General features: G+C 41.4%; 1 protein-coding gene across 2 annotated transcripts; it reads left to right on the forward strand.

The window, feature by feature from the left end:
* The first annotated feature begins 1357 nt into the window (after positions 1–1357).
* On the forward strand, positions 1358–16202 carry esrra (estrogen-related receptor alpha). Of its 2 annotated transcripts, XM_014995284.2 has the most exons (8): positions 1358–1865; positions 3638–3735; positions 9231–9614; positions 9817–9933; positions 10053–10166; positions 10920–11087; positions 11980–12249; positions 12966–16202. In XM_014995284.2, the coding sequence occupies exons 3-8, from the start codon at positions 9236–9238 to the stop codon at positions 13217–13219; spliced, it is 1302 nt and encodes a 433-aa protein (XP_014850770.2). In that variant the 5' UTR covers positions 1358–1865; positions 3638–3735; positions 9231–9235; the 3' UTR covers positions 13220–16202. The 2 variants fall into 2 exon arrangements, with proteins under 2 accessions (XP_014850770.2, XP_014850779.2); XM_014995293.2 differs by lacking the exons at positions 1358–1865; positions 3638–3735 and adding an exon at positions 5171–5698.
* The last annotated feature ends 606 nt before the right edge of the window (positions 16203–16808 follow it).

Here is a 16808-nt window from a genome sequence, read left to right on the forward strand (position 1 = left end):
TTATAAACCATATGAGCCTACACCTGTCTGAGGTCATGACCCGCACTAAGGAGCACCCTCGGGACCCCAGCTGGCATCCATCAAGCGTTCCTTACGCCCAGACCATAAAGTCGTTCTCCACCATCCGATACACGCCGCACTGACTAGTTAGAACATTTCACGAAGCAGTAAATTCTAAAAACAAAACCTGCTTAAAACACGCGTGTTTTTCCCCCCGCCACTGGATGCGGCGTGAATTCTTCAGCGTGACGGCTTTCTCGTCGGGGATAATGCCGACTCTGCAGCAGAAGGCTGTGATGCAGCCCCGCAGAGTTGCAGCGTCTGCAGTGCCGAGTGAGTGACCTTGCTCAAGGTCGCGCTGACAGCACCGGGAGTTTTCCCTCTAGTGAGTCGCGAGCCCGGCCCGGCCCGCCACGCGCATGTGACCACATGGAAGATCCAACAGCTCCGACGCCGAGCGCGCGAGAGAGAGTCGGGGCAAAGCGAGCGTGACCGCGTCGGTTCCGACCACACAGGCGAACAGGGACCGGGCTATATTTAGAAGCAGATAATGGTGGAGTGTCAAGAGTGGAGGGGTATACACGTACCAAACTCCCAGTTTGAAAAATATTATATTTATTTCCTGCCGTAATTTAAGAACGTGAGTCACCGTTGAAGGTTAAACACCCTCTTTTGGGAACTTTACTCTTCTTCAGTCAGCCTGGAGTCCAGCTGTACTGATATGCGGATGTCCACAAAGTTTGAACAGAAAAAACAAAATCACAGTGCAAAAGAGCAGCCCTATTGTGTTTCCCAGTATTCCCCAGCTTAACCCAATTTCAGTGAACTTGTGAACCATTCTTCCCCGAACTCTATCCAATCAGTGCTACAGTGGACTGAGCCCGGTCACTGCCATAAGACCAGCAGCATGACAATATTTTCCATAGTGGTGTCCCGCAAGAGGTGCAGCTCAGTCTCTCTGCAACACTCTATTATTTTAACTCAAAACAACCCAAGAAAACATCTGCACGCAATTATATAAACAAAACATAAATGCACGTAATCTGCCAAAAGATAAAAACATATGTAAATCCGTAATCCTAACTGCAGAGAGTTTTATGAGGTGACACCACAGTACTGGTAAGTGGGCAGTACAGACTCCGAATTAGTTACCGGGGCAACGTCACGGTGAAAGCTGAACTGATTGAATTTATTTTATTTTGGGGTTGCAGACCCTTATTTTAACGCCGATGATGACGGTGGTGGGGGTGTTGACGGACGTAACGGAGAAACAGCGGACGCAAACCGAGGCAGAGGGAGGAGAGAGGAGCACGAGACAGAGGCTGCGTCATCAGCTCGTCAAGCTGGCGCGAGGAGAAGCGGAAGTTCGGCAGCTGAGCTCGAGAAATAAAACAACATTTTCTGCTTTATTTAGTCAGATACAGACAGTTTTAAGTTTTTGGAAACATTCTGATATACTGACGTAGAGCTAAACATTTGGTAACGTTACTCGTAGCCTACAGGCGTCAACTGCTCTGAGAGACGTTGCTAGGAAAACACAATTGTTTTATTGTTACTAATTCTTACCGGAAATTCTTTGTTTCCCCTCCATGTCTTGACGTGAATATTAAAACACAGCCTAGTTGTAGAAGCCTAAACGGGGATTGATAACGCCAGTGTCCAGGAGCGAACAGCCGGGTAGAGCTATTTGGTCGCCGGGTGGAGTTGTTGTTGGTTATCGCCATATTACGCGGAGAAACGGCTTAAAGGCGACGTGATGTGAAAAAAGAAGTCCGGGCGCCATCAGAGCAGTCCAGCCGACTTTCCAGCGTTAAAGACTTGACTTGAGACTGAGTAGGATCAACGCGATGCTTCTCCTTCTACCAGTAAATATACCATGTACACTTCCAGCGCTGTGGGTTTGAGGCATTATTGATGTGTTTTTTTTTTTCTGGGCATGCCTCAGTGATTGCCTGACGTGCATGCACGACTCGCCTGGCAGAGCTCTAAGTTCGCCTGGCCGTGTTATTGGGCTAAGGGGCACAACTCGCTGAATAAGTAGTTGTACAAATTGTGTAATAATTTGCGGCACGCGCTTCCTGTCTGTCTTACAATCCTCTCATGTGATCACCTCTATGCTAATTCACGCGTTTGTCCCGTCAGTCTGTCTAATGGTTAATCCCCCCCATTAGCTCCCATCAAACACTTCACGAATGTGAGAAATGATCGTATGAATGAGCACACACACATACAGCAAGCGAAGAATGCAGAGATTTGGCTTGGGTTTGTGCAGTGGTTATTTCTGTCCTTCTGTTTCCACTGCAGCTCTTCACTAATGACACAAATCGTGAATATTCATAACACCCAGCAGTTTCCAGAACTGTATATACTTACCCTGTGTGTGTGTGTGTGTATATATATATATCGAGTTATTCATCTCGATTGCAATGCATGGAACTATGTAAGTCACCGTGCCTGCTGGACCAAGATTGGGATCAGTGATCTGAAGGCATAATCCACTTTGGCAATTAACCTTTCACCGGTCCAAGATCAGTAGGCAAGGTCACCACTGGGGTGCCGCTCCGGCTCCACAGAGCGCCGCGTTTGAAAGCCTCAAACGGAGTTTAATGTGCAGTCTGTATGATGCACTGACAGGAAAACCCCCCGCTGTCTATAACTTAAGAAAAACGCTATTTATCACTTTGCAAGTGTCTTATATCAACGAAAGCACTATTTGGTTTAGTTCAGGGTGAAAAACTAAATATATTTTCCCTACTTGTTTTATGAAAGTGATCATTTTACTTTTTAAAATGAACAAGAATGGATTTTCTCTTCTTTTTTCCCCCCCTCAGGTTAAAATCCGCCCTATCTAAACTAAATTTCGGTAAAGATTTACCAAGAGTTGCAACCAAACTTCTGCCTACACGACTTCAGATGAATGAGGGACAAGGTGTTGGCTTTACTCTGTCTGTCCTTCAAGCATTCCTGTGACTGTGACCTTTGGAGTGTGTCATGCAGCATTCAAGGGGGAGGGTAGAGAGAAGATTCTGCATAGACACACTGGGTGTATTTATATTTGAAAAGAAAGTTGTTTTGTTGCTAGTATACGCAAGTTTTCGGATTGAGAGACCAAGACTATTAATAGAAGGTATGGACTAAGATAAGAAAATTATTGCGGAATGACAGTTTTAAATAATCATACCATGTTTTTTTTGTATAATGTTATTCTAGCAAACATGCACTAACATGGTACAGCTGATTTATTTGATGCCAAAAAGCAACAGTGATTTCACTGAAAATATTTCCAAATAGTCAAATTTCTCTTTCTGGTAAGTTTTGGTGGGCTTTTTTCAGCCAGCTGACCAGCAGTGTGCACAACAAGTTTGGGAGGGGTGACACTATACAGCTGTAAACGGTCGATTTAAACCTCAAAAACTCTGACAAATCCAACTTAAGTAGTTTTAAAACTAGGGTAACATTTTAAAAATCTTGGTATATTTTGTGACTAGAAACTTTCAGTGATCAATATTAACTTGGTGTATATCACATAAGTGTAATTGGTAAGTTGTGAAAAAAAGAGTTAATGTTTTTTTTTTTTTTAAAAAGTAGCTATCTTCTTGCTTTGTGTGAAACTCAAAGCTATTTGCTTACTTTGCAGATGTCCTGATAACTACAGGCCTGCAGCAAGAACAAGCCAGCGATCTGCCAACCAGGAGTGAGCAATATATAGGTTTCAAGCTCCAGTTCACGAAACAGGTAAGCTGCCCCCACATTACCTCTTATGTTAATGAAATATTTGTCCACAAAACTATGCTTCAGTAAGGATTATAGATGTCCGCGTGAGTCACCGCTCCTCGATCCTGCAATGGACCTTCGGCTGACATTGTTGGCGTCTTTTCCAAAAAGTAGTCACTCAGGCTGAAGACAGAAGAGAAATGAGCAAAGTATGAAGAGTAGAAGAAGCTGGGTTTGAATTTCAAATTAAAAAACCCACTTTAAGCAGCATGCAGGTTGAATAATTTGTGGAATATTGCATCACTTCCACCCTCTTTAAAGCCACGTCGTAGAAATATCTTTTAGGCTTTTGCTTCAAAGTTTATGATATAAACTGTATAGAACAGTCTTTGATTACCCTGCTGATTAAAAAACAAGTCAAGTGATGATCAAGATCTTGTGAGAGAGAGAGGACGGTTCTTCGTCTAAGATTAGTCTAAGTAGCAAATCGAAAAGGACAAACAACACAATGAAATATCTGTTTGAAAAAGTTGTTTGCAAGTAATAGAATCGTGGTCATTTCACCCTGGTACAAAATGAAGGAATCTTTTTCTTTCTTTTTTTTTTTTTTACCTGCTTCAACAGCCTCAGATTTAAAATATTTTCAGATCATGTAATATTAGTCTACTGTACGGAAAAGTGGTTATGGTACTTTAATAATTAATATCTGTCAGCAGGAGGCCATTCAGAATCATTTTGTTTAGCTCAATAATCACAATCTCTTATAATTTCATAACTAAGGGATCAAAATTTGGTGGAACTAGGATTTAATATAAATCTTCAGAAAACAATCTTCAGCTAAGTTAAATTATGCAGTGGGTTTTACGCTATTTATTTTTATAATTCATGAAAAAGAGAAATAAACTAGTATGCAACGGGAATACTGGACATTTAGTCTTTTCTGTATTTGATAAATTAGTCCTTTTGGTCATTTTGTGCCTGACTTTTTTTGGATATGAAGACAAGCTCTTCCTTTATACGGTTATAACAAACAATGGATCAAGTCATCTCAGCCTTTGGGATGTTTAGTGATTTTTTTTTAAAGAAGTTAAGGTGGTATTACTCCAGTTAATAACTCCATCCTTGTTATTTCGGTTCGACCAGGGATCATAATCCGTCATGTGAAATCAAAACTACAGTCAGCTGAAATAGGGAACACAGTAAAATGCTAAAAAGTAGAGAAAAAAATCTGAATATTTGTGAATGAATATTAATTTTTGTCAGTAGAGGTGGGCAAAATGGACTTTATCACAATATTTTGCTGTGGTGCTATTGTGATAATAATAATAATAAATGATGATAAGAACTATTTATAACTTTTTTAGGTAACTTTACAACTGTAGCTGCATGACACAGCATTAATTACCCCACAAACCCAAATATTGCTATTGAGAAACTCATTTGTAATATTTACTTGGGACACCAGTCGGATAAAGAATTTTTCACAGTAACTTCATTTAATCGTATAGGAACATTTTAATACATGGGACTGAAGAAAGACTAAATGATATTTAACTGAAGATAAAGGCAGAGCCCTGCTTATTTCATCCCTTGAATTAATAAACTGGAACTAGAATATTTCTGCAATATCATAACTTTTGTTTCAGTCCCAACGTCAGTCTTAACTAGAGTTAACTCCAAGTCTCTGGGTTTTTTTTTATGAGTCTAGCTGCTTTAAAAAGACATCAACTTCCAACGTAAAACCGGTTTCTTGTCAGCTCCCAGTGCTGCTCCTGGATCTAATGTGTTTAGCCCCAGCAGATCCATCCTGATCACAGCAGCTGTTACAGAAAGCCGATGTGGCCCGGCCCATGTGAACACGCAGCCGACACAAGCTAGCAGAGGCTTGGCAGTCTGCTCTCAGATTCTCCTGTCCAACCTGTGCCATGAGACCACACCGTGGACAGAGCTAACCTTTTAGCACTGTAGTGGTCGCGGCTGTACGGTAAGACGCCGACTTGTCCCGGGCAGAGTGACAAAAATAAAGCGCAGTGGGAGAGAAGCAAGCCGGCCAGTCAGGATTAACACCAGCTAGCCAGCTTAGATAGCTAAGGTTAGCTAACCTACAGCTGTCATCCTAATGTTGACGCTAGCTAATGCTAACGCTACTCTTAAAGTGCTGGCAGGAGTTTACATCGCCGCAACACACGTTTTCTATGTTGGGTGAAGTTAATAAGACAACATTTATATCCGTGTTTAACTTGACACGAGTTTAATTGTGTTTTAATCAATGTAGCTATAATGGCCTGCATGCATTTAATTTTCTTCAATGTTTTCTGCCAAAGCATATGTCGAGGTGGCCAGCAGTGCACATGGTTGATGAATTGATTTACTTAATCTCAGTGCTGATCATCTAGATTTTTTTTGCACAAGATATGCTGGCGTTAAGTAAGGGATTCACTATGCTGCATAACTCAGTCCAACTAAGCTAAACTTTAAACAGGCTGGGTTTGCTGTGACCCCCTTACTGCTTGCCAAACAGTCCTCTCATAACCTGAGAGGGCAAACTCCAAGAAACGTGTGCCAGCACCTGTGTGTTTGTAATATCCACTTTATCAAAGCATGCTTGCTTTGAGATGAATGTTTTAGCACCAACTGGAATCCTCTGTTATATTATTCAGTCCTTGTATTCATGAAAGTTTGCCTAGACATTGACTCAGTTTTCCTAATATCTTTGTGTCACTGGAAGCTCCTCTAATTTTTCCTTCCTTGAAGCAAGTTTTCAAGTTTACACGTCTGATATTGAACAGCTCTGATCACCTTCACGACAACAGATTATGCCTGGGGAATAAATGAAAAAAGTATTCAGCAGATTAGGAACAGCAGCGTGTTATCAGGACCGTGTTTGTGCAAAGGAGTGCAGAACACCGGGGTCACGCTAAATAAATGCATGGAGAGATGTGAGTCATATCAGGCTCTAAATGTTGTCAGTAGATGCTGGTGCATGATGGACGTCTTTTGCAAGCAGTTGGGGGCAGTTTAAACATGATAACAGAGTAAAGGGCTTAATGCAATGCGATTACAAACTAGACTTATCTATGAACCCATTATTATTTTAGTTTAGTTTAGATTTTATCATTGTGGTTTTCTACCCAAACTGTTGTTTTGTTTTTCTTTTCTTCATGTTCTGAAGCATGGAGTTCAGCTAAATGAATTTGGAGATTTGCAACTCTTCATAATTTCGTCGGCTGAAATGTGCTTATCTGGAAATAACTGATGGTTGGGGGGGAGAGAGAGAGAGAGAGAGAGAGATTGCTGAAGTTGACCGCCACTGTAAACACACAGGCCAGGCTCAGAAGTCGCATTCAAGTCTTGACTGGATTGAAGTTATTTAGGCTGCATAGATGCCATCGCGCTCAACCCATGCGTTGGAAACAAGAGCGCCGCCAGTCATCATCGGTGATGATCTGAAACCTCGAGGCAGAAGAGGTACAGATTTTAATCGATGAATTAGTGCGTGTGTGTTTAACCTGGCTTGTGTTTTTGTTTTCATATATATTTAAAATGTCTATTTCAAAGAGATTGGACTTCTTTTAGGCTTATTTGCGAAAGACTTTAGGACTAAGTTACTGGAAGCTGAATTACATTTTAAAAGCACAAGTTCACGTTGGGTTTCCATTTGGCAAAAATATCTGGATTTTATGCGCCATCTTAGATCCCCCATAGCACAGATTTGGTCACCATTTTGAATTAATTGGTTAAAAATTAAACAAGGCTGTGTAAAGCTTTTGACTTTTTGGATACTTAGAGGTGTGCTTCGTTGTCTTTCCTCTTAATTTCCTGTTTTAAATTTGGGGTGTGCACACAGCCTTGGTCCCACTCGCAGGTTACTGCAGTACCCTTACCGCATTACTCCAACATAAGTCATATCTCTGGATCTGAAGGAGGAGTGGCCAGTGTTTATGAGCACAGTGACCTTCATTCTGTCACCTTGGCCGTTTTAACGACTAGAGACACACGGCCAACACACTTCACGCCGCGGGGATCATCCGAGGACTCTGGAGTTTCATCTCAAAAGTGTTAAACGCTCCATTTTGATCGGCAGGTGAAAATAATAAGCAAGAAGGTGTCATGTTAGATTTAGGCAGGTTGAGCACCACAGTTTGTGTCGAGAGTTTTTTTTTCTTTTTTCCCTGCTGTCCTGTTCTTTACCATGACGGTGTTTACAGTCAACTCACACCGCTTCTGTGATACGAGTTCAAACCTTAAACCCGGCTGATGTAAACGCTCGACTACATGGAGTTGAGGTTGGCTGTAATCGACGGAGCTCTGTAGCTGAGATTAAGTTTTCAGCCAGTTTATTTAGCTTTCTCAGCAAGGAGAACATGTATTTTTTTGTGTGTGGGTGTTTGCTGTGGTTTATTTGATTTTGGATATGGCATTGCTTTTACGTTAGAAGTAAAAAAAAAACCAAAAAAAAAAAAACCCACTGTATTTAACAGTTGTATTAATAATTGAGTTTTTCAGTGTCAACATTCTCATGTTATAAGATGACGCTCTAGAAGAACATTTCAAAATGTTAAATGGCTTTGATTATAATTCTTAAGATAAAAAAAAACACATTAGGCACGGCCCAGCTTGAGAATCTTGGAGGAAAAATCTGCATTTTTATTCCCACTAATTCACTCCTTGGATTTCCAGGGTTCAGAGCCAAGATCTGTCATCTTTTTTGATAAGAACGCACAGATATTTTCTGTCATTTGTTCCTTTATGTTTATGGAACAGGAGGGAAAGTGTTTTTTTTTAATCAGAAATTGAATTTGGTGTTAAAAATTCAAAGATTTTAATTTTTCTTAATCCAGATTTCCCAACCCTACTGGTTTCACAGTATGTACACAAAAATAAAAAGTGAATGACATGAGCCTTTATTTAACAAAATAATATATTTTAATTAATTTATTTACTACACATCACAGTACAAGAACATAGCAGCGGTACATTAGTGAAAAAGAAAAAATGCACTACAGGTTATTGAGTGAATATGTATGACCATGTATTAAACTAACAAAATAATGTAATTCATGTAAGGTTACCTAAACATTTATTATCTTTGTTTTTGTTTCTTTCGGCTACTAAATATCTTCCAGTTCTAGTGTGAAGTGTTCTTTACAAAAGTAAAGCTTCTCAGTCTTTGAGAGGACAAAGTTTCTCTATATATTATTGGAAAACGGTCTCAAAACAACAGTGTTATCGTTTATCGCAATCATTTCTGGGACAGTTTATCGTGACAGGCCTAGAACTTGGTTTCTCTGGCAACGAGGAGTTTAAACCACAGCAAGCGATGGTTGTTTGTTTAAATTGCGTCCACACCTGGAGCTCATCTGTTAGGTATTTAAATAGCTGAAAACTGTTTCTGGTAAAAGTGAAACCTCCTACTTCAGTCCAGTCAGCTTTAACGCTCTTTAATGTGGTTTAATGTGCGGTCCGTTCTCTGCGCCTGTATTTACTTTGACCTTTCTCTGTTTTTGCTCCGTCAGGCATCATGTCTTCCCGGGAGCGCCGCTCTGAGGTCTACATAAAGGCGGAGCCGAGCAGCCCGGATGGAGGCGGCGGAGGCCGGACCAGCCCCGGCGGGGTCTCCTCGGACTCGTCTCAGAGCGGCGGCGGGGGCACCAGAGGAGACGGGGCCAAGCGCTACTCGCCGCCGCTCTACACGCCGGCCCTGCGCTGCCATTTTAAAGACGAGCCCGGTGACGGGGCGGAGGAGGGCTCCACCGGAAACGGAGCGGGGCGCTGCAAGTACGCCCTGAGCACGCTGCCCAAGAGGCTGTGTCTGGTGTGCGGGGACGTGGCTTCGGGTTATCATTACGGCGTGGCGTCATGCGAGGCCTGCAAGGCCTTCTTCAAGAGAACTATTCAAGGTGTGTGTACACGTGTGTGTTGTGAATAATTTCATGTTGGCATAACACACCAACCATGTAATGTGTCACAGTCGCCTTTAAATGCGTTCATTATGCCTTAATGAGAGAAAGATGATCATGTTTAGTAGCTGATACTGATCTAAATAATCAGTGATGAAGATGACATCTATTTAACTTTAAACTTCTGTTTTCTCTCGTCAAGGTAACATTGAATACAGCTGCCCTGCTTCAAATGAGTGCGAAATCACCAAAAGGCGAAGGAAAGCCTGCCAGGCGTGCCGCTTTACTAAGTGCCTCAAAGTAGGCATGCTGAAAGAGGGTAAGCGTTTGACGTGGCATGCTGACTCGTTTACGGCTTTTGGGGTTTTCCTCCGTACTTTATTTGCTGATCGATTGGCTTCGCTCTGAGCTATTTTAAGTATTTCTTTCTGTTTTTAGGAGTTCGTCTTGACAGAGTCAGAGGTGGACGGCAGAAGTACAAAAGACGCCCGGAGGTGGAGAACGCAACATATCAGAGCGCCCCTCTGTCTCTGACGAAAGAGAGCGAAAAAGGTGAAATTTATCCTCCATCTATTCTTTTATTGTTTTTTTTTTCCACCTCTTGAGTTAAAACAGATTTATTTGTGCAAATAAGAACAAAACTTTTTCATTTGGACCTGATACTTCTTTTTTTTTTAACTAATACTAATGAGCTCAGTCTGAGTAAAGCTTTTAACTAGTGATATTTATGTAAACACTTCATACATGTATAACCACTATGTGTAATGTAAGTGGTATATTTCATTAATACCATAAAGTAGTGTTTATATGACACATTAAGCTAGCCATAATCCAATATATTATTACAAGAAACATATTTAAGGGGGTCTACAATTCGCTCAGATAATTAATCTCAGTCTTCACCTTTTTGTCTTGCTTGGCTGCAGTTGCTTCTCAAAAAAATGCAAAATGTTTAAAATCTAAATTGTTTAAAAAATAGAAGCCACACACAGAGGCACATGTTGGTAGAGCATTTGGAGTGGAACTGCAAAAATCTTTTTCTTTTACTTTCCTTTGTGGTTGTGAATTGATTAAAACATTCATTTGGACTAAAAACGGCGCCCCCTACTGCTAACAAAGCCTCATTGTACTCCCTACAGTTCATAGGAGCTTCATTAAAATTTGACGAACCTTTCTGCTTTTGCTGTTAGACAAATCTCGCTGCTGCACAATTAGAGGAACAAATCTGGGTATAAATTGGTTATATTTCTGCAGCTTACGAGGTCTAACAGGTTAATTAACCGTTTGCTTTGTGTTTTCATGCAGGTTCCTCCAACATCATCGTGTCCCACCTCCTAGTGGCAGAGCCCGAAAAGTTATTTGCCATGCCGGACCCTCTGCAGCCTGACACGGCCCAGCGGACCCTCACCACCCTCTGTGACCTCGCCGACCGCGAGCTGGTTGTGATCATCGGCTGGGCCAAACACATTCCTGGTAAGAGATGGAGAAAAGAAGTGGAGCGAAAGGCATCTGTAGCATAGTAGCAATGTAGGAGATTAAGAAGATCTGCTCCTGCCGTATAGTAACAAGGTATTGTGAGGTGATTGGGTCATGTGGCTTCAGTATCCATTAAAGGAGGTGTTTATGGTGTTATGACTGTGGCTTACCTTTGAGCAGGAACAGCGGCTCCTCTGCCGCAGCGCGAGAGCTGAAACACTTCCTTGTCATTTAAAAGGATTACGTGGTTATTTTTATTACCTGCAAGTGTGGATTTACAAATACAGATTTTTCTTTTCCTCCACCAACTGAACTTGTGCTACCTTCAGAAAGCCATTTCAGCACAACTCTGCCAAGAGGGCATTACTTCATCACTCACAGCAGCATCTGCTGTGTGCGTTTTGTATTATTATCTCGGAAACATGGATGAAATGAGATTCTGGAGGCATCAATGAGTACAAATCTTTTGATTTCCTGCTTTTTGTTTTCTTATTGAAAAAGTTACTTCTGAATAAGAATCTTTTTAATCACTCAGAGGTTCATATGGTATATTTGGCCCAGTAGGATGTTCCTATGACAAACTTTACATAAGCACTTACTTTTATTGTTTTTCCTCTTCTTTTCCCTCCAGTTAAGCAACACTAGCATACCAATAATTCATAGTGACTTCCAAAAGTATTCACACCTCATATGGGTTTTTAAGTTACAATTAAACTGTTTTTTTTTTTGTTTTTTTGCTGCAATAGAACGGTTTGAGCTAAACCAATCAGTCATTTGTTAAGATGTTATTTGTTTGTCATGTCGGATGAGCAGCTCTCTACACCAATAATGTACGTACCTACCAAGTTCTTCTCATACAAACCTTGTCTCTTCCTTTCTCTGTCTCCAGGCTTCCTGTCTCTGTCTCTAGCAGACCAGATGTCCGTGCTGCAGTCGGTGTGGCTGGAGGTGCTGGTCCTGGGCGTAGCGTACCGCTCCATCAGCTGCGAGGACGAGGTGGTCTTCGCCGAGGACTTTGTCCTCGACGAGGAAATGTCGCGCGTCGCCGGACTGACGGAGCTCAACGCGGCCATCAGCCAGCTCGCACGCCGTTTCCGTGCGCTGAATGTGGACCGAGAGGAGTTCGTCATGCTAAAAGCCATCGCTCTCACAAACTCGGGTACTTGCACTTGAATTTTGATGCACGGACCTCATTCAGCCTCATGATCTGTTGATTAACACCTCTCTGCTTATTTACTTTTAAATCTTCTCACAGATTGACTGAATGGCTAACATGTGCATAATAAACTATAAAAGTGCATTAGGTGTTTCATTAAGGTGAACTAATGTAGAGCAATAAAACAAGTGGCTGTTATCGGCGTTTCAAAAACAGCTGATTCAGCGATGTCCTTTTATGCTACGGCTGAGGGTTAACATAAGATAAACTACTAGAAGTGATTGTCATATCTCATCCACACTGATGCAGTTTCTTCTGCAACAAATTGTTTGCATTGCACCTACAAAACAAGTGTTAGTTGATGATAATTGTCTAGAAAGAAAACCAAATTTCAAACGGTCATGTTCTTCACCATTCGCTGAGTTTTACAGAATGATTATGCAGCCAACAGGAAGAGCTTCCTAGCAGCTGCAGGTGTGCTCTGGCAATACCGGCTGAATGAATTACGCAGCACACATTCAATGCTATTTATACTTTAGAGAGAAGGGGGGGGGAAACATCCAAGGACAATGTAGCAACGGTAGGGAGAAGTTGTAGGAAAGTCTGCAGTCGGAGCTGCTGCTTAAAAATGCAGATTTAAAGACTCGGCGATGTTTCATTCGACACAAAACGATTCAACTGGAACGAAAAGCTAAACTAATCTTCGTTGTTTCTGTCAGACTCTGTTTACATCGAGGACATGGAGGCCGTGCAGAAGCTCCGGGACCTCCTCCACCAGGCCCTGCTGGAGCTGGAGTGTCAGCGGCGCCCAGACGACCCCCAGCGGGCGGGACGCCTCCTTTTAACATTGCCGCTCCTCCGACAGACTGCCGGCCGCGCGCTCACCACCTTCTACAGCATCAAGACCCGTGGCGGTGTTCCCATGCACAAACTATTTCTGGAGATGCTGGAAGCCATGATGGACTCTCCTTAGAGTGTGGAGCGCAAAAAAGAAAGGAGGAAAAAAAACAAAAACAACCAACAACAGAGCTGGTCTACAAGACTGGACAAGTGGCTTTTTTTTTTAAGAAAAAAGAACAAAAAGGAAAGTTTTTATTAGAGAACTATTGAGGAATTTATGCTTCTCATTTTAAGGAAAGTATAAGAAAATAAACTGTATTCACATTTTTTAGAGGGATTTTGCTTTTTACACCACGCGGTACCTGCCAAGCTCCAGTTTAAAAAAACAAACAAAAAAAACAAACAAACTGCAAGTGTGACAGCGTAATATTTGAACTACATCATGGAATGCTTTTTGTTTTTTTTATGGCATCAAGCTACGAATACTTCACCACTTCACTTTTAGGTACACGACAGACTGCAATCTGTGTAGCTTTTGAACTTTTTAACATTATGCTACATCTGCACATAAAAGCCATATTGAGACATCTCGTGTAAGGCTTGAGGGTCCATTGAGGTGGGGGTGGGGGGAGCAGGAGCTGTAGGCAAACCCATAGGAGTTACTTGCAATATTTCTTTTTTTTCTTTTTCTTTTTTAAAGGTTTTATTGGCTCTGGTGGTCTTTATTTGAGAGCGATCAGACAGGAAAATGGGTATTGAGAGAGGGGGAAGACACGCAGGAATCGGCCGTGACGTGGACTGAGGCCTCCTGACGTGGGTTGTGCTCTCCCCCTGCGCCACCGCGGCACCCCCTACTTGCAATATCTTAAAAGCAATATCATCCATGACTTTCAAAACACAAAAACAAGATGCTTGTTAGTATTTGTATCAGTTGTTCTGCATACTTTGGACCCCCAAGTGCTTATTATTATTATTTTTTTAATTCTACTCTCTTGTATTCTAGGAATACAGGATGTATGTGTGGAAAACAGGAAAGACTACAACTTTTTTTTTTTTTTTTAAATAAGAGGGATATTTAACATTAAGCCACTGAGAAGTTCCGGATGGATTCTAAACGTTTGGCGGTACGTCGGAGGATCGCGCATATCCATAAAATTCTGTCCTAGCAGCAAAAACCTGGCTCCCAGCAGCACGCGCGTCTGTGGTCGCGTGCTGCGGAAAACAAATGAGATCAGGGAAGAACACAACTTTATTTATTTCATTTTATTTTTGACATTAAAGTTTTGGTGGCATCGATAGCGGCTGGATCAGCAATGGATCCGCCTCATTTTGCTTGTTTTTTTAATAACGCCCTCCATCGTAGCCTCTCACCTTCATCCTCCACTACAGCCACACTTTGACCTCTGCAGCTGTGTGTCTAAAAAAAAGAAAAAGAAATGAAGGAAAAACACATCTTTCATACTTGGGCTGCGATGTATAACACTAACCTACGTGACTGCTAATGTGCGCGGTGAGATTTCGCCGCATTTTTATTTTTTTTTCTGCAGTGACGACGAACATTGCATAAAAGATCTCGAACGGTTTCGGTTTGAGATCCTTCGTCCTCCTCCTCCTCTTCCTCCTCTTCCTGTGGATGCACATGGTGAACTTGAACCCGCGCCCTGGGTCGGTGCTCAGGGCTACAAGACATTCAGCTTATGCAACATCTTTCTTTCAGATGTTGAAACCTTGTCTGGTTAACGTGTCGAAGGTCCTACTCTTTATTAGAATTATTTGTATAGTCGCAGTGTAAATGATCATTTAGGTAAGCAAAAAAAGAAATCTGAAGAAGAAAAAAAAGAAAGATAACCAGATCCCTATAACTAGAGACCAAAACGGTCAATACTCCTAGCTATGTACAGTTCCATTTAAACATGCAATTTGTAGTGGAAGCTAATAAAAAAGAAAGCCAGCGGATGTAATACTAATTCTCTCCCCCATTACAATATTTGTGCAGCTTACTGTGTGCTGATGTTTGTAAAAACTTAAAACTTAGTTTTCATATAGTTTCCCTCTTAGGATATAAGGGTACTTACATTGTGACTCTGTTGTGGGTTTGAAATTAAGCTTTTCATGCGGGCTGTAATCAATGTTTTTTATTTTGTTTAATTTGGGGCGGGTGGGGGTTGTTAGTTTAGGGATCAATTTCAAATGGCACTATAAATGCAGTGGCTTAGTAAGGCTACAGAAGGCTACCTCAGGAGGCAGCATCAGCCACATGGCCAACTAACTGTGGAGAAAACGATCAACTTGCATATTGGATTTAGACGAATTCGCTGAGCCCGAGTTTGTTTCATTTTTGGTTTTTAAGACGCATCCGACTCGGTAATCGTGCTTGAACAGTTGGTGCAGCTGCAAAATTACACTAGCAACATCAGATATCTGGTAGAATGTGACCCAGATTAGCTGTTGTTTTTTTATTTTTGATTTTATCTCTTGATTTCTTTGTTACCACGCAGTTCTTTACTGCAAAGATGGAGTTGTTCTGTTTATCTCTGTGTGTTTTCGGTACAATGGGTTTCAGGGGGCAGAGGGGCTTCAGATTGATCGCTTGTGGTGTCGCTGTTCAAATTATACCGTCATTTATAGGTTCTATTACTAATGTGCACATTAATATAAATGAGCAATACAACAAATTACCAAACCTCACATTTCCTTGTATAGCCATTGTGTACATTTAACATTGCCAGTTATAATTATTAAATGAATAAAAAAGAAAAACAAGTTAATGTTATCTTATTTAGAAAATTCAAATCAATGTTTGTATTTTGAAAGAGTATTTAAATGATTAAATTCTATTTTTTACTCAATTTACTGTCGTTTGTTGACACTGCTTTAATTTTGTGTGAGATACCGGCTGTAAATTTCTGTGTAGGCATTTTTTTTTTTTTTTGTTAGGTAAACAGTTTGATGTCCTTGTCTAAACATGTTCACATTAAATTCACTGTGAAAAAAAAAGAAGAAAAAAAAAAAAGAAAAAGATCTTCCACTGTCTGGCGCAGCAGGGAGTGGATTATTGTAGGTGCTTTGTGTTGTGTAATAAATGGACACACCACCACCACACACCATTGGACTCATATCTCTGTGGATGTGTTATCTATGCGTGTCGTGTTTTTTACCATTCCCACGCAGACGTCGACAGCGGACGCCCTGACTGCTCACGCAGCTAATCCTTTTAAAGTAAATCAGCCCATTCATTTAAATCAATTTGGCTTTGGTTGGCATCCATCTGTTTTTCCTCCCACCTATAAGCAGACCTGTCTAGGTCCTGTGATAGTGGTGGAACCCTGTTCCTCAGGTACTAAATGTTTCCTTTTTGTTAGCTTAGCATAATTAATCTGTGTGCTGTGGCTTGTATTTTGAGAAGAGCTGAAAAAGGAGTCCTACAGTGACTTATGCAGTCAGACCCTTTGAACTTTTTCACGTTTTGACGTAGTTGATAATCTTTGCAAAACGGCAAAACCTCGACCAGATTGGATGCAGAGTGTTTTGACCTTCAAGTCTCCCCACAGACACTCAATTGGATTTAGGTTTGAACTTTGAGCCACTTACTGTTCCACTGTCGCTCAGGCTGAATGCTGGGAAGGTGAACCTCTGCTCCAGCCTCTAGCATGCTTTCTGTCATAACGCTTTCTGATTTTAGCTGCATCCATCTTACCATCACCTCTGACCACTTTTCCTGT

This window comes from Poecilia mexicana, unplaced genomic scaffold (assembly GCF_051168715.1).
Source record: "Poecilia mexicana isolate PSO_F unplaced genomic scaffold, ASM5116871v1 scaffold_14, whole genome shotgun sequence".
Taxonomy (NCBI): domain Eukaryota; kingdom Metazoa; phylum Chordata; class Actinopteri; order Cyprinodontiformes; family Poeciliidae; genus Poecilia; species Poecilia mexicana.